The sequence below is a fragment of the Malurus melanocephalus genome, unplaced genomic scaffold, assembly GCF_030028575.1.
Source record: "Malurus melanocephalus ecotype Western Australia unplaced genomic scaffold, MMel_1.1 scaffold_25, whole genome shotgun sequence".
Classification (NCBI taxonomy): domain Eukaryota; kingdom Metazoa; phylum Chordata; class Aves; order Passeriformes; family Maluridae; genus Malurus; species Malurus melanocephalus.
In genome coordinates, this window is record NW_026623257.1 from 2468175 (window position 1) to 2484290 (window position 16116).

The following is a 16116-nucleotide window of genomic DNA, read 5'->3' on the forward strand; positions in this document are numbered from 1 at the left end:
CTGCCACAGAGAGTGGAGGATCCCACAAGGAATGGGGTGCTGCTTGACCTCACAGTGACCAACAAAAAAGGCCATATTGGAGATGAAGGTTGGACACAGCGTTGGATGCAGTGATAATGAGATTGTAGAGTTCAGCATTGAACAAAGAGTAGTAGGGCAGTGAGCATGATTATGACCATGGGCTTCAGATCAGCTAACTTTGGCCTCTTTAAGCATATTCTTGGAAGAACTCCTAGGGAGCAGGCTTTGCAGGGAAGAGGAGTCCAGGGGAGGTAATCAATAATCAAGGCTCACTTTGTCCAGGCTCAAAAATAATGCATCCCAATGAGAAACAAGTCAGGCCAAGGGCACAAAAAATCTCGTTGAATGAATAAAGAACTGACATTGATCAAGTATAAGCAAAAAGGAGAATGCAAGTAAGGTCAGGCCTCTTGGGAGTGAATTTAGAGATGATCAGGTTAAGTAGAAATGAGACTAGAAAGGCCAAGGCCCATCTGGAATTAAATGGCCAGGCATGTAAGAGAAAATTAAAAGGGCTTCTTCAAAAACATAAATAACAAGAGGAGATCAACGGATAATGTGGGCCCTTCAGTAAATGGAGGGGAGACCCTGGTAACAGAGGACACAGAGAAGCCAGACTTGCTGCAACCAGCAATGACCTCATTAATTGGTATAAATATCTGAAGGGAGGATGTCAAGAGGATGGAGTCAGGCTCTGCTCGGTGGTGCCAAGGAAAAGAGGCTACCACCAGAAACTGATACACAGGAAGTTCCACCTAAACACAAGCAGAAACTACTGTGAGGGTGACCAAGCACTGGCTGGCCAGAGAGGTTGTGGAGTCTCYCAAAATGGAGATAATCAACAACCATTCGGACACAATCCTGTGCCACACGCTCTAGGATGACCCTACTTGAGCAGGCAGGCAGGACCRGATGAGCCACTGTGGTCCCTTCCAACCTGATCCATTCTGTGATTCTGTGAAAGCTTATTTGTTACAGAGCTGTGAAAAGGACAAAGCAGAGAGGAGCGATGCCCATACCTGACCATAGTCTGTCCTGAACACGACAACTCCTTCCGCACAGGAATGAACAGTGCTGGGATAATGCTGATTATTTTCTCGCAGCCAGACCCGAGACCCCTGCAATTAAAAAAAAAAAAAAAAGAGTTATAGATGACATAACAGAAAAACTGAAAAAATAATTTCACTTACTATTTTTCCTACTTTTTTTTACTACTTATCAGATGGAAAGTAATAGGACAGAAAGAGAAAGCAAAATTCAAATAAGCAAATGAAAGAAAATAAAATAATCTCTTAGCAAGTATTTGTTGGTGTCTGCTCGATCAGTAAACACAGGAAAACGATGCTGAAGTGCCTTTTTTTTTYACAAGTTCTTAAATGCCACTAGAGCAGCTGGAGCCAATCCTCTGATTCTCTGAGTCATGTGCCTCATGTAAGCACACATAAAATTAGAGAGTGGTGTTTGAATTTACACACAGTTTATAAGATCTGCCCCAAAGCCAGCTGGCTCCCTACCTGTTTATTTTCAACCTCTGTCAGACACTCCCAGCACTTCTATCTCTCACCTTTTTTCTAAACTACTTTACCCTGTATGTGGTTCTCCTCTCTTGAYTGTACAACAATGCAGATGATTTAAAAAAAAATCCCAACTAGTAGCAAGCAGGGTTACACAGAACTGACTTTTGCTATGAAGGCATTGGAGACATTATCAGTGAGACACCTAATCCAGTCTAGTAGAACAGCTAGAGCTTAATGTTGCATCTTCCACCTGGCTGGATAGACCACCTGGCTGATAGATGCAGCATTAAGAAAACAAATATCCAGCACTGAGAACAAGGGAGGAGGACCACAGCTGATGCTGCAGCTGCAGCAAAAGCCATCCCATAAGCAGTAGCCACTCGAGTTGCTCCTGTAGGAGAAGCCTCCAGCTCCCATGAAAACACTGAATGCCCGAGAATGAAAACCTGAGGCTCGCAGCTTCCAGTCACCCCCTGTGGGGCCGGGTGATGCAGAGCCCACTTAATTCACCATGGAATGGGTCTACAGCCCATGTGCATGAGTGCACAGCARTGTGTAAGGGATGATGGTCCCATGCCATACCATGCCACACAATGAAAGCAAGGTGAGCTGAACTTTGCCTGGGATCCCTGCCCATCCTCAGCCACCTCACTTCACCTGTGCATCACACAAAGCTGARATTGGCAGGGACCTCTGGCGAGCCTCTAGTCCAGGGGCTCAAGCAGAGTCACACAGAGCTGGCTGTGAAAGCACTCAGTCACTCCCATGGTAGAAAGTCACTCCCTGGTGTTCACTGCGAGCTTCCTGTGTTTCAGCTTGTGCCCACTGCCTCTGAGCCTGTCACTGAGCATCACCAAGAAGAGCCTGGTTCCCTGTTCTTTTATCTTCCCTCCAGGTATTTACCTACATTGATGAGATTCCCCCTGAACCTTATCCAGGCTTAAGAATTCTAGCTCTCTCAGCTTTTACTCCTAGGAGAGAGTCCCTTCACGATCTTTCTGATCATTGGACCCTGTCCAGTATGTCAATGTCTCTCCCCCACTGGGGAGCCCACAACTGGGCCCAGCACTCCAGCTCACAGCTCTCCAGGGCTGMGTAGAGGGGTAGGATCACCTCCATCAACCTGCAGGCAACACTTTACTCATGTGATCAACAGCAGTGTCTATAGAAACCTCACAAGATGTGATACTCCTGATTAAACACAGGACTCCAGAAGAAAGAATCCTCAGCTCATCAAATCATCCCACTCAATCTGGCAACCACTGTTCCATGTTTGCATATTTAGCTGTTCTTAGTGGGATCATTACAGCATAAAGTAAAAGGACTACAAGGTTGACCAGCTCCCAGAAAATTTTAACTTCAGTGGTCTTTTCTGCCTCGACCTAATAACCCCAGAGGAGCAAGGCACAGCAGAGCCTTCCCCCACAGCAAATAGTCATAGTTTGGTTCACAAATTGTAAGGGATTTAATGATGGTGGTTACTGTCACCATCAAGCTCTGAAGAACTGATGGCATCCACTGAGGAGCGGATACATGTACCACTGCCACCCCAAGCAGTAAAAAGAATTTGGTCCCAGCCTTCCTCCCACCACAGAAACAGTTTTGCCAGCCTGCTGCTGGGCACCAAAGGTCTGTACTGGTCAGTCTCTACTATCTCCTCCTACGTGAGCTCAATCCACCTAAATGCACACATAAAAAAAAAAAAAAAAAAAAAAAAACCAAAAAAAACATCTGCTAGAACACAGTCAAGTTCTTCAAGTGTTTCAGGACAACCTAATCTCTGTTTTTCCACTGGTTTATTATTTGCCAGCATCTCAGAAGCTCAAGTAACATGAAGTTTATGCTTTCAAGAGCAATGAAAAGCTTATAAACATTAAGCCACAACAAAATTTGCCAAAACCTCAGCATTCCAAATAGCCTCTCAGAAGGAGGAGAATGTTTTCCATCTTAACATTAAATAATTAATGTGGCAATTTCTGGCTATGAAGGAGAAAAGAAGGGGCCTGCACAGAAGGCTCCACTTGGTTGGGCTAGTGCTATAATAAGCTTTTTAAAGCAGGGAAAGGGGTTGATTTAAACAAATGTACATTGTTAGGGGTCAATAGCTGCTATTCAAAGGAGGCTGGAACAATGCAGTTCACAAAGCCAGAGGCATCTGGAATGCAAATACAACATGTTCCCTGGCAAGGTAGCTCTACAATGGAGTGTCTGTCCATGGGCCTTCMCCTCTGGGTGGCAAAACAAAAAGGTCTTGGCAAGAGATACCTCAYCAACTGTGCAAGCTACAGCCACTGATCCAGCTACCATCCCTCTGAAGTGCATTGGCCATGCACTAGTGTCAATCTTCACCAGTGCTTAATTTATGGACAGACTTGCCATACAGGAAGGAATCCTCTCAACATACATGGTGGGTACATTGACCTCAACCTTTTTTGTGGGGAGAAGCCAGAAGCCTGGTGTCTTAGGTTACTCCAAAGCTCCCTGACAAGCCAGCCTTCTGCAGTGAGWGGGCAAAGAAAGCCATGGAGCACTAACTACAGCCCAGTGTTTTTTATTTCCATGAAGTAAGGCTGTAAAAATACTTGGAATAGTGTTTGTAAAAGAACAGCCATATGCCATCATTTCCGTAGCGAATAAATTTCTCCTGACTGCAAAACTGAAAGGAAATAGCTTTGCAAATCTCACAGCTGCAAGACCACCTGGAGAAGTTCTGGGTCCTTCTACCTCACAGGTTCTCCTGCTGAAAATGCAAACAYTAYTTCTTATCTTTCTCACTCAGTATTCTGTTYTTGCAGATGACAAAAATCCATTCTTCTTTTAATTTCTGTTGGACATAAATGCTGAAAATCACGAAATTAATGAAGAACTTTATCTCAACCAAGTAAAGTGGTAGAGTATTCATTGCAAAACTCTAATGAACAAGTTAGATTTTGTTTGCATCCACTGAATAAAATAATTGTAAGATAATTTCATTTTATATATGTATATCATATATATGTCTACATATGAAAAATTAGATACTATATAAGAACTGTGTTCTCATCTCCATACAAATGCTACTCACTCCCACCTTATAATGTGAAAATCCAGTAAAACACCAATGCAGTTCATTCAAAATGGCTAAAACTGCTTTAAATTAAGAACAATGAATATAGGTTATGCTGCATCTGCATTCAAAAAGCATKTCACTATAAAGGCTTGGCAAAGCTAAAGAAACAATAGTCAATATGTATTTAGAGAACCTTTTGTTTATGCACCTTAGTAGCTTGGCTCAGAACAAAAAGTCAGAGACAGGAAAAGATGCTATTAACTAGGTCAAGCTGGACATAGTTTTTAAATGCAAAAGATAAGCAAAACCACATTTATCTTCATTCCTTCTCTTTCCTAATTCACAAACTGATGATGATTAAGGAGAGGCCACAAAAAGAAAGAAGTCATGAGGAGAAAAAATACAGCTTTGCTAATTTCATATTAATGGTCATATATCTGAAAACTCATCCTTTGCTGCCTTTGGCTGCTGAAAACATTTAAATTTAGATACTCAAAAACCTTAACATATTAAGTGCCTGGCCAGACTACTCAGTGGAAAGTTCAGTGGAAGCTGAATATTCCTCAATTCATATATGAAGCATTCAGCTTCTTGAGCAGAAAACCAGACCTGTTCTTTCATATCTAAGGGAAATAAAGAGTAATGGCCATTTGTCTGATGTATTTGCTCTTTAATTCAGAATGTTGGTCTAGATGCCTTCCTTTGCACTGCCTGGCTTCCCTGGTGCTGCTTTCCATCAACAAAAGGCTGCTTGAAGAGCTGGCCATCAGTGGTGGCTGAATATGGGAGCTACTATAAAAGTGTCTCACGACATTCAAAAGGGAAATAAAGGAATACTCCAGAAATTGCTCCAAGCCAGTGGCACCAATAGGCACCATTTCTCGACAGCCAGGCTAGGCTACCCCTCTCTGCCAACAGTCAGCAATCATTAGTTTTTATTAAGGGATGATAGGGTGGGAAGGGATGGATGGCATTACAGAGAAGGACTCTGTTCAACGAGAAGTTGAACATGCAGATAGTGAGAGAAGGCACAACTTCGGATGGTTATTTGAAATGCAATCCAAATTTCAGTTCCTTAAACTCAACTGCATGAACTGATTATCTACATAAATCTAGGCACATACTTAATCCAGTTTAATGGGGTAAAATTAATTTTCAAACCCTTACAGCACTATTCACARTTTCCTCAGAAAACACGAGGGTAAAATACTAACACCTTCCTCTCAACTAATTTAGCTCTTGAACAATACTACTTTACTTTCCTGTTTTAAAGCAGAACAAAGCCATGAAGATGTTTCCATGGGATATAAGGCCAATTCAGGGGAGGTCAGTTTCCTGCRGAACAAAATGTCCTTGAAAATGAGATGTTTCTGTTGTCTGTCAATCCCCCACATCAGATCAAAGCAGCAGCTCTCCTGCTCCTGAGGTCTGCACAACAGCTGCCGATTAACCTTGAACAGGCTCCATCTCCTTCTGTTTCAGTAACTGGAGACAGCACAGTGCCAGTGATGGTATACTACTTTAAAAACAAAAACTGAATTAAAACATATATTATTACTGACTTGAAAGGGAACCAGARTAAATKTGTATCTTCCTCAGCYCTTTGAAGGCACCAGCACTTCTTAKAAGACCACTGCTTCATWTAAGATAGTATTTTTTTGCATAAATTTAAAAAAACAGCAAATAATAACACACAAAAGATTTTTATTTTCCAATTATGCCCAACACAGCACAAAGACATTACCCTCACTATACACAGGTGGACAAAAATGTCCCTCCTTGTCTTCTGCTGTTGAGTGTGAAGACGCTCCTCATTAACAGATCTCACTCAAAAGCCAAGAGGCAATTCCATCAAAAAGCAATTGCACTTCTTTGCTAGAGCTCTGAAGATGTGCTAGCCAGCTCCTAAGGACAACAAATTTCCACRTGGCCAAGAAACAGCACCTTTATCATACACTCAAAAGCAAATCCAGCAAGAAGATACCATCAGGTGTTTTTAGAAGAGTTAYTGGTATTGTTACAGTCTAAGATATGAGTTTCATAAGAGATTCAGCAACCTTGTTTTGACAAGTTTTGCAAAATACTTCTTTYACTTTCAAGACTGCCTAACCTATACCCTGGCATCATGGCTGCAAAAACATGACAATGCAGGAATCTAGAAAGCCTATTGCCTGTATCGGTTGTGGTCAAGTTAGACAGACGGCTAGCAGACAACAGCTTGTTCTCATGCCTGCAAATGTGGGTATAGAAATAAATGTCTCTATGCAGTCGAGCCAGTGGCATTTCTGATTCATTCTGAAATTAAAAATCACTGGTCTGAGTACTACTTGGCAACTGAGCATGAAGAAAACTGCAAAAATGAGGAAGCAGGGAAGCAGGGAAACACATACAGCAGCTTTTCTCTACTGCACCTATAGTTTCAGGTCCCACTTTACATCATCATCATCATCATCATCATCATCATCATCATCATCATCAGGTATCACAGACTTGCCTGGCTTACAGCACTGCCTCCACCACTCTCCTCCCTCCACCTTAGCTCAGGAGGAAGCAGGATTTTAATCTGTTTAAACTCAGTAAGGAAGACAAGTAATTCAAAAAGAGAACACATGGGTGRGGAGAAAAGAGGAGACAGCTACTGATGAGATATGGGGAGCACTTGGGAAACGAGATTGAGGCTACTGTGTATCTTTATATTCATCGTCTATGTTGGGATGGTAGGTAGCAGTGGCCAGGCAAATGACAGATATCCTGGTATATTCATGGTCATCTTGAAAGTAGCAAGTAATTCTCCCCCCCTCATTTGAGTTTCTGAAGAGGAATATATATTATACTCAAAAAACCTCTTAAAATTTATCCTGAGGATCAAACAAGCCCTAACTCTGCTTCCACAGATTTCAATAGGAGTTGCAGTTGTATTTGATGACAACAAATGACAACACAGTTTTGTCAAGTCAGTTTCTGTTTCTTCAGAAAATAWTTTTTTTAAWTWAWTKSMRKYMMMRWYWMMAAWRKKRAAAMMWTTKRWYMAAAMMAMMRSMAMMAMAAAAAWCCCAACAACAAAKCCAAATACAAAAATTCCAAMMGGTATTTTACAGAAYRCAGAATCAAGGAAGGAMAGTGCACAAGAAAGCAGCAGAAGAGAGATGTTCCACTAAGAACTGTTCACCAAAGCTTACAGCAATGCAGCTRGAGTAGCTGTCCCAGCACAACTGCCCAAAAAAAACAATTTAAATCACTTTTAGCTTCAGCTACCATACTCTTTGCCACATTATCTAGTCAGCTGCTGTGCAGCTCTACCAGTGACTCAGGGAAAAGGAGAAGAGCCTGCCAAAATGCCTGTAGCTTACCCACCATGCTGGGCTGTGGCAGCAGTGGGTCTGGCAGTCCCCAGTCCAAAAGCTGCCAGCTTGGCAATGTTTTGCTTATGCTACATGATATGCTTATAAACTCCCATAGAGGGGAAGAAGGATTTTTAAATCCACATGTGTAAGAAGTCATGCTAACACTCTCTTCTCATTCGCTGCCTAAGCTGCTCTCTTGGGACTGGGGTTTCAAAGACCAATGAGGAAAATGGTAGAAATTTCTTCATTACCTCCTTTGTTGGGGCTCAGYCACATAGCTTTGTTCTTCTTCAGACACTATGCCCATCAAAACTTCCAGGTACCACATGAAGTCATCTGCCACAGGCTGCTAATGGTCTCAAAACCACTTTTCACAAGTTTTGTAAAACACCTAAGCAATTTTTTCCACCTTCCTCTTGCCTCTSCTGTCTGCACTCAGGGCAAAGGCCAGGTGAGCCAACTCATGAGCCCCAGCCACAGGCACAGCAGAGACCAACCACTCTGAAACAAGGTTTAGTTTGAGAATTAACTTGAGAGATGACCTCCCTGACTGTCCGTAAAGCCTAAGGATAGTCTTGTTTGCAAGCTGCAAACTTCTGCTTGCAAATGTATGTGTTCAGCCTCATTTCAAAACATTTTGTTTAGGACTAACATGCTAATTGAGCACTTTAAAGCTGATGAAATGGAAAAAGAAAAAGCACTCCTTTTGGCAGATGSGTCCTGAAGAAAAGCATTTACCATTTCCTTCCATGAGACATTAGGCTTTTCATTAGATTCATTAGTCAAGCACTGTTCAGTTCACGACATTGTTCTCTATGTACTTGGATATGGAAATTTTAGAATGAATCCAGTATTAAACTATTCTATACTACTAGTTTTTTCCTCAGGTGTTAGTTGTGCTGCACAAGCTTGGATATGCCTTGTCCAGAAGGGCATTACAGTGATTCAGCCTGATCTGAATTTGCAAAGCAGATGAAATTTCRGATCAACAGACATTTTTATACCTTTGAACAGTCTTTGTCAGCTATCCGATTTTATTCTGGTGTTATTTATCAAAGCCTTCTTGCATCAAGAAGCATCACTGAAACAATGCCAGTGTTGCACCTAAAAGTAAGTAGGAGCAATTGAATTTAGCAAGGCAAGGACTATTCCTGGCTTCTATGAAACCCAGTGTTGCCTTTTGCTTTTTTTTCCCTTCTCATGCCAAAGAAGCAGGCAATTCCAGGAGAGCACAACTTTGCTCAAGTGGGATTCTGGTGTGAAAAAACAAATCCATATTAAACAGYAGACTGTGCAAGTAGCAAGCATACTTAAAAATTATTCCCAAGAATAATACCATAGCTTCCACTTTTCGAGTTACTGGCRTTGAAGCACAAAAGGTTTCACTTTAGTTGTATAGTCCATATTGTCAGTTTTCATGATCCTTTCACAGGTCTGAAAATACTAGATGTATTTTTTGTGTTTTGTTTATGTCTCCCTGTAACTTGAAAGTACCAGTTTACACACAAATAATTTTCATGGTATTAAAGTAGGGATGGGCAAGCAAGGAAAATATTGACATACTCAATTGTTGCAAAAAAACAGCTTTAAGMTCAGAGCTTCAAGACAAAAACAAACCACCCATCCAGCCCACATTCTTTGTAAGTGGTTTGGGGTATTTYCCCCCGTCTCCTCTTCCAAGTTCTRTATTTGCTTGAAATTAAAACTCAGGATTTTAGAGAGACCACACTTCGGTGCCACAAGACTTAATTCCAAGGCTAAGAAAGTAAGYGTTAAGAGGAGTGAAAAAAGAGAATAATAGGCCAGTGACCCCACAGTTCTTTAATTCTTTTATTTTATTAACAGAAATACTGATTATTGAAAATAAGAGAGTTTTAAATGGCAGGTCATAAGTTCTTTTGCTAAGTTGTATTGATCCCCTCACACTGAATTTACAATAAATGATTCAGTATGCTTCATTTCACTTGGCAGCTTTGCTTTCACAACACGATCACTACATATCTCTTACCACAGGATATTAAAAGTATGTGTTTGCATTGAATTATTTCTTTATGTTGCTAGTTCATATTTCAATTTGGGTGAGGTTTTTAGGGTTTTGGGGTTTGTTTTTTTTTTAACCAAATTTTGGCAAGCTATATGGGGTTTGCCCTACGAACACCAGAGCACTTTGCTAATTTTGCCCATCTACAATGTCCTTCAGATGCCAACAGGACCCTGAATATAGGTAAACATCTGTAGAAGAAGGAGGTATGGTTAATACCCAACGAAATACAGACACCAAGAGAAACAGATGAAAACCACGGCACAGCTGGTAAATTAGGATGTGCTGCTGGACCTATACAGTAGCATTTTCAACAGCTGTTTCAGCCTTGTCTTTCCGAAGCCCATCTGACCAGTCTGACCCTCCCTAAGGAACAACTCCCAGCTACACTTAGATCACAAGCAGTTGAGAGGTTAGTGCTGCTCAGGTCTCAGCAGTCGGCGCTTGGGTCCTCCATTCCCATGAGTCACATTCACTGAGCAGCTTCTACCAGCAACCCCTGCTCTATCCTGTTTATATGCCTTGCTATAAATCAGGGGCAGTATCCTGGATTCAGAAAAAGCACCTCCCCACAACACCAGCTCCAACRGATGAGACACTTGTGCAGCCTGCAGCCTTCCCCATACACACACACAGTCCCTCAGGATGGGCACAAGGCAAYGCACCACAGTTCAAAGGCAGCAGTGGGAGCCCAGGGAAGCTTGCTGAGGAATAAACACATCATGGCTACACCCAATCACAGAAATGTGGCCMGGAAAATTTCTACACCTAGACAGGAGAACGTGGATTTCTGGCCTGCAGCAACTGGATAGCAGCAGCACTGAGGTTCATTTGGGAAGCTTGGGCAGATGTTATCAAGCCTTGGGCAGACATTATCAGAGTTGCAGCATCATACAGAACGGGTCCAACATAGATTATGAAACAAGTTGAGGTGATGGGGAACCAGGACTACATTCCCAGGACCTAACCATTCCTCAAAAACTTAAAAAATAAAAAAAAACCTAAAAATCCAGGAGGTAATCAAGATGAGAATCACACTCCTCTACATCTGACACCCACCTGCGCTGCCTGGCTTCCAGAAGCAGGTTTGAAAAATGGAAGGACCCTTTGCCAGAGCATGGATGTCCCAGTGAATAGCAGGCAACACAGCATCTTTTCAAGCTACCCCTCCTTGCTATTTGCACTTAGGATGAACACTGAAAGAGCTGACATTGCCACTAAAGTCCTAAGTTGGAAGGCTAATGTTAGCAACTTACCACACTAATTTGTACACTGCAAACCACAATAATCACTGAGCAACTCCAAATTGCCTGTCTGGAGATCACCTGATGAAAACACAACCAATTAAGCAAAACGCAATGGCACACTTTATCATTAGAGGGCAGAGCACTGGCTTATTCCCATGCACCCGAGGCGGAAAGGCGRGCAAGCGCAGCGTGTGCTTACGGGGAGCGTGGACATGCAGAGGTAACACTGCTGTGCTCACTGAGCACTGCCTGAGCTCAGCCTGGCTCCACACAGAACATGCATGACCAGTCTCAGTGCAAGATGTTCTGTAACTCAGAAGGACATGTGCACTTTTTATGGTGCGCAATATCTGATGTCTTTTACCCTCTAACTTTCTGCAGCTCACTGCCCTGCATGGAGCAATGAAATGCACGTCTTAAAAAACAAAAGCCAGCAGGCAATAGCACTTTAATTAAACCCCAACATTATATGAAAGCATTCCCAACACACTAACGATCAGGTATTGTACTTCCACACAGAAAAGGGTAAAATTGTTTTCTGGAGAGTATGGGAGCTTCGATCAACAGGACAGAACTAAGTACCAAAGTAAAAGAGTAATCTGGGGTAACACTGTTTAAATAGATTTTCTCTATTTTTAGAAGAGAGTGAGTGGTGAGAACAGAGTTGAAGGGTGACCCTCAGTTAAGATTCCCCAGCACACTGTGAAGACACAGACAAGTCTACACACATAGAAAAAAAAAAAGTTTATTCCACTTTTCATTTATTTTAGAATTAATTCRCCTTCCCAGCATCTGAGAAAAAGGATAGTAACAGGACTCTGAATTTATTGCACCCACCTACAATCCTGAAAACTGTCCTTTCTTCTACTTCCCTAAGTCATCTGTTTTTCTGGTCCTCCCTACCCTGATCAATATTTTGGGATGCCTGGGAGGAAACACTCCCTGAAACTTTTGCAGACACTTCTCTTGGACCTGGAGCAGACAGGAGAACTGCTAGCTCTTCCCATTTCCTTCTCCAATGATTACATTCTTCTCATCCTTCCTAGGTCAAAAATTCAAAAAAGATTGACACATTCTCTTCATATTTCATCAGAAAATTGAAATACGTTGAAAACACTCTGTTCATGGCTGAGTTCTAAAATTTGTTGGCAAACTGCAAAGGATAAAAGCCTATAACCTTAAAAAACTTGTTATCAAATTCAAAATTAATTGTTTGTAAATAATTAATAAATAGGATCTAACCTACCAACCCTAAAACAAACTCAAAGGTGTCAGTAAATATGAAATAGCTGCTCATGAGTTACTTCTCAAACCTGTGATCGTATGTTTTAAACAAAAATAAATTGCAACAGGAAGTCRAAAACACCTAATTCACTTTGCCAACACAGAGGACAAGGAAAAGTAGTAGGTGGCAGTAGTGGAAGAAAAATTTAATCCAAGCCCAGTCTCTTTCTCAGCTGCTGCACAGTATGACCAGAAGCCTGTCCATCAGGGCTAATCTCCGCTTTCCCAGAGGAAACGTGATACCAAAGCAGGCTGCACAGGTGGCATTTCACACCACTGTAATACAGACAGAAAGTGCAACTTAGCATAAAAGAGTTTGGGATCCACATTGAAGAAAAATTTAGCAATAAAGTTTATACACTGGGTAAAGTTAGAAATCCATGAAGTTCAGAAAAAAGGCAGTGTTTCCTGCATGCACTTTGAACACTTTTTCATTTTATGAACTTTAAACTTCTCTCAGAAACAAGGTGATGCTTTGCAAGGCTTCCCACTGCAGAGTCGGGTCACTGCTGATGAATACCAATGGTATGCAGCAAGTTGCAAGGTAAAAAGGCAGCCTGAAACACTGCATTCATTATAGTCAGCCCCTCAAGGTCACAACCCCCTGAAAAGCAATCTCCTGCTTTTTTGCTTACTCCACTTCTCCCTGACCAGATACATTTCCTTGCAGAAATACAACCCTTATTAGGGTATCTGTTTAGATTCTTCTGCACTTGTGSTACTATAAAATGAAACATCTACAGGGCAAATCAGTGGAGTCATTACGGCAACTCATTATTGCTTTTACTGGCATTTTTCCTGCATACTACATATAAAAAAAAATTGYTCCTTTGAAGTTGATTCACTACTGAACTGTCAGAAGGGAAAACCTTTAATAGGAAACACAGAAACAGTGCATGTATTTTATATGAGCAAACCTTCTCTCCTCCTGTCATAGACACTTGCACACCATATGCTGGACAGAACCCTGTAATTACACATTGTTCCACCTCACATCTATAGACAAACCCCCAAGGCAGGTCATACAAAGCAGCTCACAGGTTCCTTGGATGTGCAGTGACACATCTTTCCAAAGAAGCATAAAATCTGCACTCCACCTTTCACCACAAAGGTGCGGCACGTTTCCTCATTTGCAGGCACACCTAGAGATTTGACACATTCCCATTTTGCATCCTTGTTTTCWTGAAAGCGATGGACATTTACTGCATGACTCTGGTATTGAATTTATTTTTTCCTTTCTTCAATGCATGTTTACAAGAGCTGGTAATTGTCAAAAGGCAAAATGACTACCTCAACCTAGTAGTTGTGGCAGKAGCAGGAGAARCAAAAACACRGGGAAGTTGMTTCTGTWGGKTTTTTTTGCASACAYGCATGTTTTACTGTGCAGCAGGTTRTAGAAGATTTAATCCAAAACTAAACCACAAAGCAATAAGAAGAGTTTAACCAAACAGAATTGATTTAAAACATTACCCCCTGACAAAATAGGCATTTATCCTAGAGATAACAAGGACTAAGTAAGGAAATGCGTTTGGGTTCAGACTCCCTTCTAGTTTACTATGTCCAGTGTGCAAAAGCACAAGTGAAGCCATAACAAAACAAGAACTGAACAGCTACAAGCTTGTGTCAGCAGGCAAAGGACCTCCTCAGCCAAATGATTTTGACTACACACAGTAATCTCCCAGAGATGCACCATTCATATACCAAGGTGGGAACCCCTTGCACCTAAGCTCTTCCCATTAGTCAAGGGGATTAGCTCAAGCGAGCAGTGAAGCATTGCTGCAGCAGAAAGGGAGAAATTTTTTTACCCCCATTTCTCCAGGATCAGGTCTGAAATCAGATCACACTCTTTGCAAACTGATATGATCTATTTGGGTTAAGATGCCAAAYTCAACCAGGGAGGAGAGCCCGTTTCCTTCACGCAAGCACCTGCCAGCTGTGACTGACAGTCACATTTTCCCCAGCCTGGAARAGCCTGCAAGTGCCAGCTGTGGAAAGCTGTGCTTCCCCAGATTAGCAAAACTGATGCAAGACCAGAGTAAGGACTGGCAAGAACACAGCTGCTTTGAGACAGAGATACACAAGACAAAGAAAGGCCACAAACATGACTGGGGGGATACTGCAACTCTCCTATGAAGACAGAGAGTTAGGGTTGTTTAGGCTGGAGAAGAGAAAGCTCCAGGAGACYATTTTATGGTCTTCCAGCACCTAAAGGGGGCCTACAAGAAAGCTGTGGAGAAAAAGCTTTTAGAAGAACATGTAGTGTAAGCACAAGGAGGAACAGCTTTTAACTGAGAGAGGGCATGTTTACATTAATATAAGGAAGAAATTCTTTMCTGTGAGATTGTCCAGAGAACCTGTGGCTGCCCCCTTCCTGGAAATGTTCAAGGATGGGTTGGATCAGACTTTGAGCCACTTTGTCTAGTGGAAGGTGTCCTTGCCTTGGTAAGGGGAGGGCACATGCAGAGGAGGTTTTGAACTAAATTCTTTTTAAGGCCCATTACAATCCAGACAATTCTATGACTCTATGATATTCAAAACTGAAATTCAGCAGACTTTAAGGCTGATGAAAGCAATGAAATGACAGCAGAGATCCAGGGGTGTGACATGTATTCGTGCATGAAGCAGCAGTATCTTTGTGGTGAGCTCAGCAAGAACTGGCAAGAACACAGCCAAGAGCAAGCTCCTCTTTCCACTMTAGACATCTTGGCTTCAAGAAGCAGTCCCATTTCAATGCACATCATCCAATACCTCAAACTACCCACAGAGTAACACAGAACCACAGAATCATTAGATTGGGACAGACCTCTAAGATCATTCATCACTCAAGCACAATCTTAAGTGTCATGTCTACAGAAATTTTAAATACCTCCAGGGATGGTGATTCCATCACTTCCCTCGGCATCCTGATCCATAGCTTGACAACACTTAGTGAAGACATTTTTGCTAATATCCAAACTAGACCTTCCCTGGTGCAACTTGAGGCTGTTTCCCCTTGTCCCATCATTTGTTACTTGTGAGAAGACACCAACCCCACCCGGCTACCTGCTCCTTACAGGCAGTTGTGGAGTGATACCTCTGTCAGGCAATAGTCAACATACACAGATCACAGAGCAACTTTAAGTCTGACAAAAGCATGATTTTCCCCTACAAGGTAACTGCTCTAGCAGATTTACACATCCCTGCTCTGCATCTCCCAGCTTCCCCCGTCACCCTGCCACCCAAAAGTCATGCTAGAAGCTAGGAGTCAACACACTGGACCACAGGTTTTCACAAGCAACCCTCATTGACCCTACACCCCAGGGAACCATGACTTTTCTCTTTAGTTACCTCTGAAAGTGTGTCTACTCAGAAGCATGAAGCTTTACATGGCAATTCATTTCACTTGGCAATGAATTACATTAACCAACTCCTCTGTAAACTTTTGAATTAAATCAACCAACTCCTCTGTAAACGTCAGCCCAGACAATTCCATTAACATCTGCTTCCCACAGCGTGGTGCAGTTCCCCAGTCTCCCAGACCTGGGAGGACTCTGCCAGCTTTCCATCACAAGGATGATGCTTTGAATTATCTAAAAACTAGGTGACTGCACAGTAATTTCAAGTCAAATTATCA

At 42.0% G+C, this 16116-nt stretch overlaps 1 protein-coding gene across 1 annotated transcript in view; it reads right to left on the reverse strand.

The window, feature by feature from the left end:
- The window catches only part of MYO10 (myosin X), a 158146-nt gene that overhangs the window by 123229 nt on the left and 18801 nt on the right, over positions 1-16116 (reverse strand). Inside the window, exon 2 of the mRNA XM_057390387.1 lies at positions 1041-1139. Coding sequence (XP_057246370.1) covers positions 1041-1139 — 99 coding nt within the window. The remainder of the gene's footprint in view (positions 1-1040; positions 1140-16116) is intronic.